General features: G+C 39.3%; 1 protein-coding gene across 1 annotated transcript in view; it reads right to left on the reverse strand.

Annotated features, from left to right (window-relative positions):
• Positions 1 to 347: 347 nt before the first annotated feature.
• Positions 348 to 9,568, reverse strand: part of LOC106941407 (phosphatidylinositide phosphatase SAC1-B-like) — a 30,368-nt gene continuing 21,147 nt past the window's right edge. The window contains exons 13-18 of the mRNA XM_015024430.1: positions 9,226 to 9,295; positions 9,052 to 9,124; positions 8,881 to 8,974; positions 8,603 to 8,695; positions 8,459 to 8,516; positions 348 to 1,228 (exon numbers count right to left, since the gene is read on the reverse strand). Coding sequence (XP_014879916.1) covers positions 1,092 to 1,228; positions 8,459 to 8,516; positions 8,603 to 8,695; positions 8,881 to 8,974; positions 9,052 to 9,124; positions 9,226 to 9,295 — 525 coding nt within the window. The 3' untranslated portion in view covers positions 348 to 1,091. The remainder of the gene's footprint in view (positions 1,229 to 8,458; positions 8,517 to 8,602; positions 8,696 to 8,880; positions 8,975 to 9,051; positions 9,125 to 9,225; positions 9,296 to 9,568) is intronic.

Here is a 9,568-nt window from a genome sequence, read left to right on the forward strand (position 1 = left end):
GATAAAGGGGACATGTATATCTACCCCTCCCCCCTTTATCTAAGCAAAAATAAATAAAAATAGGGACATTAATAATATCAATGCATTGGAAAAATATATTTGTTTAAATGTAAAAGAAAAATACATAAATCATGCTGGTTAAATGTCTGGCATATTTAATTTTTTTTCTCGTGAAAGAACAGAAACTGAAGCAATAAAGACATTCATCCTATGCTGTTGATTCCAAACTGATGCTTAACCAGCTGTGTCATGCTAAAGACAAAGCAGCAAACATTTGTATTTTTTCTTTCCTCTTTGTAAAAGTTCTAAATTCATTTTTAGTAAGCATATAGAGAAATGTTTAGGAATCTATTATGCCTCTTTTTACACTATAACTGCTCAGTTTACTTCATGTTTCATATATGTATTCATAAAAAAATAGGAAGACAGGAATACTTTATCTTAATATCACAAGAAAGCAACATTTAAAATATATATGAATAACCTCAGTTTTATGCAGGCAGCACAGTTTATGCCTATGCAAATTAAGATGGTAGTGAGGCCTTTGACAATATCAGATGTTCTCTAAATGAAACGTCATGGGAAGACTTTTACTCATTGTAATAGGACCACATATTTATATTTCACACACAATTTAGTAAATGTTACATTCAAAACTCTGTGTGCATACTTTATATAGTGTTCTAAATTAAGTACAGCAAATACATTTAAATATCTTCATGTTTGAGTCCCACACCTTGGGGGTGACAATTCAGGGTTGACAACATGATATCCCAGTAAAAGGTTTGTAGCATTTCAACAGAAAATCCTACCCAAAAGGAATGAAACAGTAATGAATTACAAGAATTATTTGTTTTTATCAAAGGACAAAACCAAGACAAACAAAACAATCTAGTGAAACAAGAATATGGAATGACTAATAATGATTAATATAGGTACATAAATGTACATATTTGAAAAAGGTTGACTTTGTCATCAACAAACATTAGAAACCACACAGACACCAGATGAGTTTACATCAGATCAGTGAAGATGAAGTACTGGAGCACCTATTTGACTAAGTCTCACCCCCCTCACACTCACATATACACTTAGTCCATCTTTTCCTTGTGAACTAACTTCGGGGCATCGACAAAATCTTGTCCGTTAAACAGGATGACAGTGGCTGTGATTGCACTGGCGCTCCCCCAGAACATTACATAAGCAAGGGTCTCTGTCCATGTGTCACCTAGAAGACAAACAGCATTTACATCAGCCATTCTCCGATGGAGGAGATTCCCTCATTAACATTATTTGTTATTATTCTTGTTTGTTGAAGTAGTGCAGAGGGAATGCGTACTCTTTTTTTTTTTTTAAACAAAATTTTAAATAATTGTCCTATGTCTATCAAATCTCATCGTTAGCTTAATAAAGCATTTTAACACCAACATCACTGGTCCTCAACGCACACTGCCCAGCAAATATTAGACATTCCCCTACTTCAGTACACATGATTTCATTTGATGGCTGATTAACAGAATTTTGCTGAATTGCAGTCATCTCAATGGGGTGTGTTGAAGCAGAGGAACATCTAAAACGTGCAGGTCAGCATGCTTTGAGGACCAGGAATGGGAAAAATTGGTAATCAATGCTGAATCAATGTATGCCTTTCCCCTCCTCCTCTTTGAGCTCCAGGTGAGAGCATTTTATTATTAGGGGTTTATTACGTTTTAAATGAGCATAAGCACTGAGGACAATGGACTGCGATTCCTTTCTGTACATTTTCTTACCTGGCTGTAATTATTTTTACCGTTTGTGCCTATGCTGCAGCTTGATGGGAAAATGTGTGATTATGTATGTCAGCTAATATTAAAATAAATATTCGTGAATATTCATTGACATGTTCTTATTAATTTAACTGAGTGTACAAGTGAAATCATGCACACGGCTTCCATGTTTGTTCTCAGAACTATAACCAGTACATTAATATTTCAAAGGTTTTCAAATGTTTATCATCTTTCTAACTGGCCCAAACCATCGTCTTCCTCGCTCTTATTGTTGTGTTTTTCAGCCGCTGCTCTGCAGTTTGACCCAAAGCTGATTGACGAGGACTACAGTAAAACTGGCTTTGTTATGCGCCAGAACAGGAGGAAGGCATCAAGGAACCAAAATGACACCAACCAGAGTCAAACTTGGGTTACCCCAACTCATACCATTTCCCTGGTTTATAGAGTATCAGGCTTAACCTCATGGATGCTGTTCTTCCATGGACAGTAAAATTTTGTTCTGTCAGCCAAAAATTAGTCAAATATTTTGACATATCTATGCTTGTTTTACTAAATAAATTGCAATATTAATGTCATGTTGTAAATTCTAAGTTTGTATACACCTTTTTGGAAATATGGTAATGCAAGATCATTTTGAACGACATAATATCCATCGTCTGCCAACAAAATTGTGTTTAACACCAGTGAAAAAACGTTTAATGTTATGATATGATGTAGACCTATCAGACCAAAAAATTTACATGAATCAATATTGATTCTTTAACTTTGATTCAATACAAAATCAACACAAATGAGCATGTAGATCCAAATTCAGATGATGGTTGAATCAACATTCATATAGTGTCAGTTATGGTTGAAACCCTAAAGATGATTCAACGTCTAAGTCACCAACCACTTTCAAAATCATTTCAATGTCAGACTTCAACATGGATTCAATGTTTCTGTCTCACTATATTTCAATGTTGTTTCAATCATATTTTGCTATCTGTGTCTACTCTAATATCAAATTGGGTTAAAGACCCAAGCAGTTACCACATCTGATGCAGTCTGACCACATGTCACTGTTTTTTTGATTCCTGAATATCCCGAGGAAATCTGGCTGTACCATTGTAAGAACCATCACAATCTGGCCTGACGATGCCTCACTGCAGCTGCTGGGTTGTTTTGAAAGTACAAACTGGGACATTTTTAAACATACAGATCTAGAATTATTAACTGAAAGTGTTTTGTGTTGCATCAAGACCTACACCGACAATATTACTGTGGAAAAAACATATCTGGGTCTTCCCCAACGATAAGGTATGGATGACCCAGGAAATCCAGCAGCTGCTTAAAGAAAAGAACATCATGTGAGGAGAAGGCCCTCTACAGCTTGGAAATCTAGAGATCTGACTTGGACTTTGAGAATTTTGAGGGGAGGGTCGAGGAGAACCTGGACAACAGCAGCAGGCAGGTTTGGATGGGAGTCCAGCACATCACCAGTCAGTTGAAGGTGACATCTCACCGACGTGGTTCAGGAGAAGATGAACCACTTCTTTGCTCATTTTGAGGCTGACCCTCAAGTAGCACCAGTTCTGAATTAAACAGTGGTCAAGATGGAGGAATGTGAGGTGAGACGCTTGCTACAGTCTGCCACTCCCAGAAAGGCAACAGGACCTGAGCGTGTTCCTGAACCTGTACTCTGCTCAGCTGCAGAGTAGCTGGCTGGGGTCTTAATTAAGATCTCTAATCTATCCATATCTCAGGCAAAAGTCCCATCCTGCATGAAATCCTCCACCAAAGTTCCCACTACTAAAAAAATCACCCATCACCTGTCTGAACGACTACCGACTAGTGGCTCTCTCCGCATTGGTGATGAAATGTTTTGAAAGACTGATTTAGAGTCATATCTTGTTGTTCATATTCCTCTCACCTTTGATGCACACTCGTTTGTATCATGTCTACTCGTTGCTGTCTATCTACAGAAACGAGTTTGCCAACAGGTCAACTGAAGATGCTGTTGCCACTGTCCTCCATGCTGTCCCTGTCCCGCAGCACCGGGAGAGATACGCAGGCATCGTCTTCATTTATTTCAGCTCTGTATTCAAAATCATCCTCTCTGACAGACTGGTGTGCAAACTGGGAGACCTGGAAATACCCCTTTCCACCTGCTGCTGGATTAAAGACTTCCTTCACAGAAAGAGAGTGGGACCCCATAACTCCTCAGTTATCAGCGTCAGCACTGGCTCTACCCAAGGCTGTCTTAAGCCTTCTGCTCTTCATGGTGTGCACACAAAATTATGTTTCAGTGCATCAAAGTAGCACCCTTGTTAAATTTGCAGGGGACACAACTGTAATTTCATGTCATGGGGAGATGAGTCTGCATACAGTAATGAGGTGGAGCGACTCAAGTTGCACAGATAACAGCTTGACCTTAAACACAGCCAAGACCAAGGAGCTGATAGTGGATTTTAGAAGTAAAGCAGACATTCAATCACTAAACATCTGCAAGGACTGGGTGAAGAGGGTGTAAAACTTCCCTTTCTTAAGATTTCACATCATATATAACCTGGCCTGGATGGGATAAACACAGTAGAACTGATGAATAAGGCATGATAGATTATTTCTTCAACATTTTTCAAAACTGTTGGTTTCATTCTATAGGTGCTCTATTTATTGAAAGCAATCTCTCCTATCGTGTCTGTGTGTGGTTCTCCAGGTGCACAGCAGCACGAAGGAAGACACCCAGAAGATCATCAGCTGTGCTCTGCTTTCTCTCAAAAAACTCCACAGTTCCACTGCCTCTTGAAAGTCAGGACCATTTTAAAAGACTCCTCTCACCCTGGGCACAATTTGTTCCAATTGCTGCCAAATGGCTGCAGATACTGGAGCATTAAACCAAGGACAAACAGACTGAGGAACAGTTTATACCCAGTAGCCATCAGGGCATTAAATGCCACCTTGTATTACATCTAATGCCATGGTTATGTTCATGTAATTTTATTACCTGTTTTCATAATGACACTAAAGAAAACATGCACTTTTACTTTCTTAGACATTCGTCTTTGAGGTCCACAAACCTTTTAGAATCAACCAACAGCGTAGTGGGATAGTCTGGGCTTAAGACTTGGCTAATAATTGTGCAAACAGTGTCTGTTTTAATTATCAAAATGACAAAAAAANATCATGCACACGGCTTCCATGTTTGTTCTCAGAACTATAACCAGTACATTAATATTTCAAAGGTTTTCAAATGTTTATCATCTTTCTAACTGGCCCAAACCATCGTCTTCCTCGCTCTTATTGTTGTGTTTTTCAGCCGCTGCTCTGCAGTTTGACCCAAAGCTGATTGACGAGGACTACAGTAAAACTGGCTTTGTTATGCGCCAGAACAGGAGGAAGGCATCAAGGAACCAAAATGACACCAACCAGAGTCAAACTTGGGTTACCCCAACTCATACCATTTCCCTGGTTTATAGAGTATCAGGCTTAACCTCATGGATGCTGTTCTTCCATGGACAGTAAAATTTTGTTCTGTCAGCCAAAAATTAGTCAAATATTTTGACATATCTATGCTTGTTTTACTAAATAAATTGCAATATTAATGTCATGTTGTAAATTCTAAGTTTGTATACACCTTTTTGGAAATATGGTAATGCAAGATCATTTTGAACGACATAATATCCATCGTCTGCCAACAAAATTGTGTTTAACACCAGTGAAAAAACGTTTAATGTTATGATATGATGTAGACCTATCAGACCAAAAAATTTACATGAATCAATATTGATTCTTTAACTTTGATTCAATACAAAATCAACACAAATGAGCATGTAGATCCAAATTCAGATGATGGTTGAATCAACATTCATATAGTGTCAGTTATGGTTGAAACCCTAAAGATGATTCAACGTCTAAGTCACCAACCACTTTCAAAATCATTTCAATGTCAGACTTCAACATGGATTCAATGTTTCTGTCTCACTATATTTCAATGTTGTTTCAATCATATTTTGCTATCTGTGTCTACTCTAATATCAAATTGGGTTAAAGACCCAAGCAGTTACCACATCTGATGCAGTCTGACCACATGTCACTGTTTTTTTGATTCCTGAATATCCCGAGGAAATCTGGCTGTACCATTGTAAGAACCATCACAATCTGGCCTGACGATGCCTCACTGCAGCTGCTGGGTTGTTTTGAAAGTACAAACTGGGACATTTTTAAACATACAGATCTAGAATTATTAACTGAAAGTGTTTTGTGTTGCATCAAGACCTACACCGACAATATTACTGTGGAAAAAACATATCTGGGTCTTCCCCAACGATAAGGTATGGATGACCCAGGAAATCCAGCAGCTGCTTAAAGAAAAGAACATCATGTGAGGAGAAGGCCCTCTACAGCTTGGAAATCTAGAGATCTGACTTGGACTTTGAGAATTTTGAGGGGAGGGTCGAGGAGAACCTGGACAACAGCAGCAGGCAGGTTTGGATGGGAGTCCAGCACATCACCAGTCAGTTGAAGGTGACATCTCACCGACGTGGTTCAGGAGAAGATGAACCACTTCTTTGCTCATTTTGAGGCTGACCCTCAAGTAGCACCAGTTCTGAATTAAACAGTGGTCAAGATGGAGGAATGTGAGGTGAGACGCTTGCTACAGTCTGCCACTCCCAGAAAGGCAACAGGACCTGAGCGTGTTCCTGAACCTGTACTCTGCTCAGCTGCAGAGTAGCTGGCTGGGGTCTTAATTAAGATCTCTAATCTATCCATATCTCAGGCAAAAGTCCCATCCTGCATGAAATCCTCCACCAAAGTTCCCACTACTAAAAAAATCACCCATCACCTGTCTGAACGACTACCGACTAGTGGCTCTCTCCGCATTGGTGATGAAATGTTTTGAAAGACTGATTTAGAGTCATATCTTGTTGTTCATATTCCTCTCACCTTTGATGCACACTCGTTTGTATCATGTCTACTCGTTGCTGTCTATCTACAGAAACGAGTTTGCCAACAGGTCAACTGAAGATGCTGTTGCCACTGTCCTCCATGCTGTCCCTGTCCCGCAGCACCGGGAGAGATACGCAGGCATCGTCTTCATTTATTTCAGCTCTGTATTCAAAATCATCCTCTCTGACAGACTGGTGTGCAAACTGGGAGACCTGGAAATACCCCTTTCCACCTGCTGCTGGATTAAAGACTTCCTTCACAGAAAGAGAGTGGGACCCCATAACTCCTCAGTTATCAGCGTCAGCACTGGCTCTACCCAAGGCTGTCTTAAGCCTTCTGCTCTTCATGGTGTGCACACAAAATTATGTTTCAGTGCATCAAAGTAGCACCCTTGTTAAATTTGCAGGGGACACAACTGTAATTTCATGTCATGGGGAGATGAGTCTGCATACAGTAATGAGGTGGAGCGACTCAAGTTGCACAGATAACAGCTTGACCTTAAACACAGCCAAGACCAAGGAGCTGATAGTGGATTTTAGAAGTAAAGCAGACATTCAATCACTAAACATCTGCAAGGACTGGGTGAAGAGGGTGTAAAACTTCCCTTTCTTAAGATTTCACATCATATATAACCTGGCCTGGATGGGATAAACACAGTAGAACTGATGAATAAGGCATGATAGATTATTTCTTCAACATTTTTCAAAACTGTTGGTTTCATTCTATAGGTGCTCTATTTATTGAAAGCAATCTCTCCTATCGTGTCTGTGTGTGGTTCTCCAGGTGCACAGCAGCACGAAGGAAGACACCCAGAAGATCATCAGCTGTGCTCTGCTTTCTCTCAAAAAACTCCACAGTTCCACTGCCTCTTGAAAGTCAGGACCATTTTAAAAGACTCCTCTCACCCTGGGCACAATTTGTTCCAATTGCTGCCAAATGGCTGCAGATACTGGAGCATTAAACCAAGGACAAACAGACTGAGGAACAGTTTATACCCAGTAGCCATCAGGGCATTAAATGCCACCTTGTATTACATCTAATGCCATGGTTATGTTCATGTAATTTTATTACCTGTTTTCATAATGACACTAAAGAAAACATGCACTTTTACTTTCTTAGACATTCGTCTTTGAGGTCCACAAACCTTTTAGAATCAACCAACAGCGTAGTGGGATAGTCTGGGCTTAAGACTTGGCTAATAATTGTGCAAACAGTGTCTGTTTTAATTATCAAAATGACAAAAAAATAAAAGCTGGGGCTGTTTCATTCTTGGTGAAATTAATCCTTTTCCTTTCAGACATGGAGAAAACACAGTCACTTTTATGACATTACTGAATTTGACTTTATGTAGATCCAAATTCAAATCATGGTTGAATCAACATCCATATAGTGTCAGTTATGGTTGAAACCCTAAAGCTGATTCAACATCCAAGTCACCGACCACTTTCAAAATTATTCCAATGTCTGGCTTCAACGTGGATTCAATGTTTCTGTCTAACTATATGTCAATGTTGATTCACTCATACTTTGCTATCTGGGATATGTCTCACCAAATGTTTTTGGTAATGCTGAGCTTCACTACCTTCACTATTAAATCCGTGTCTGTTTCTTTGGAGGTTCGATCCACCTGAGTGACACTTCCGCATGCACGGAGTTAACTAGCCATGGGGTGACATCAATTTTCATCCCCAGTGATACAAGAGTATGAATGTTAAGCAGCAGCAACAAAATGACAGTGATATTCACTTTGAGGTATCACTTACCAGCCAGAAGAAGAGAAACGATGCACATGGAGAATGCAACTAGCATGACAATGGGAAGCTTCAAAGACAAAATAAAAATAAAACATTTAGTGTGTTAGACCACTCAGCTTTATTATTACTAGGTGAAAACACTGATGCACTCACTGTTAGGAACTTCCAGTCCTTCTTAATACGAAGAGGAGTGGGTCCCTCTGACTCATCAACAGCAAAGTTACCCAGGAAAAGGTCAATAGCATCCTAATGGGGAAAAACAGCTGCTGGAGATATCCTAGTCTTTCTTTATGTATAAATCAATACTAAAGTATTGACTCAAAAACAGCACTTGTCTTAGGTGATGATTAACTTTTAAAATCTTTTTGGAAGAAAAGTGTTACACAAGGTGTCTTTACTTTGATCCATAATAAATTGCGTCACAGATTTACCTGTCTGAATCCATCTGAAAAGTTGTTTTTGTAGTAGCGAATCATGGAGTTCCAACCATCCATCAGCAGTCCCCACCTGGTCCTCTTCCCTGTCCTACTCAATACATAACATTGCTGTCATATTCAATCAGACAGAAGATGTTTGTGTTGACGGATGTTTAATAGTGTTACCTCGTAAAGTCTGTTTTTAAAGCTCCAGTACCAGCATACTGCACAGCGCATGCATTGGCATTGTCAGCCCAAGCTGTTAGAAAGCAAAAGCAAAATACATCAGGACACACAAGAACTTTACAGGATCTACTAATCCCTCAAAGCATGCTGATAGTAGAGCAGGTATCGTCCTACCGTTTTTGTAGACTTTTTCAAACTCAGCCTGCTCTTCAATGCGCTGACCCACATTCAGAACTCCCATTCTCTGTTAAAATAAGAGAGAAAAAGTACGGACTCAACCACTTACCATACCTATTAATCTATACAGAATCAGTTTTTCACACATTTAAGGACCGAACGCATCCACAAGGCTTCAGCTCAATTTTTCCCCATTAAACTTAGATGTAGACCTGTCATGATAATACATTTTGCTAGGTGATAAATTGTCCCAGAAATAATTGCAATAAACAGTGATATTGTTGTTCTGAGACCATTTTAATATAATGATAATGGCATAACAATTCAAGAACACTTTCTC

Source organism: Poecilia latipinna, unplaced genomic scaffold (assembly GCF_001443285.1).
Source record: "Poecilia latipinna isolate Pla-1442-1.1 unplaced genomic scaffold, P_latipinna-1.0 Scaffold3647, whole genome shotgun sequence".
NCBI classification, from domain to species: Eukaryota; Metazoa; Chordata; class Actinopteri; order Cyprinodontiformes; family Poeciliidae; genus Poecilia; species Poecilia latipinna.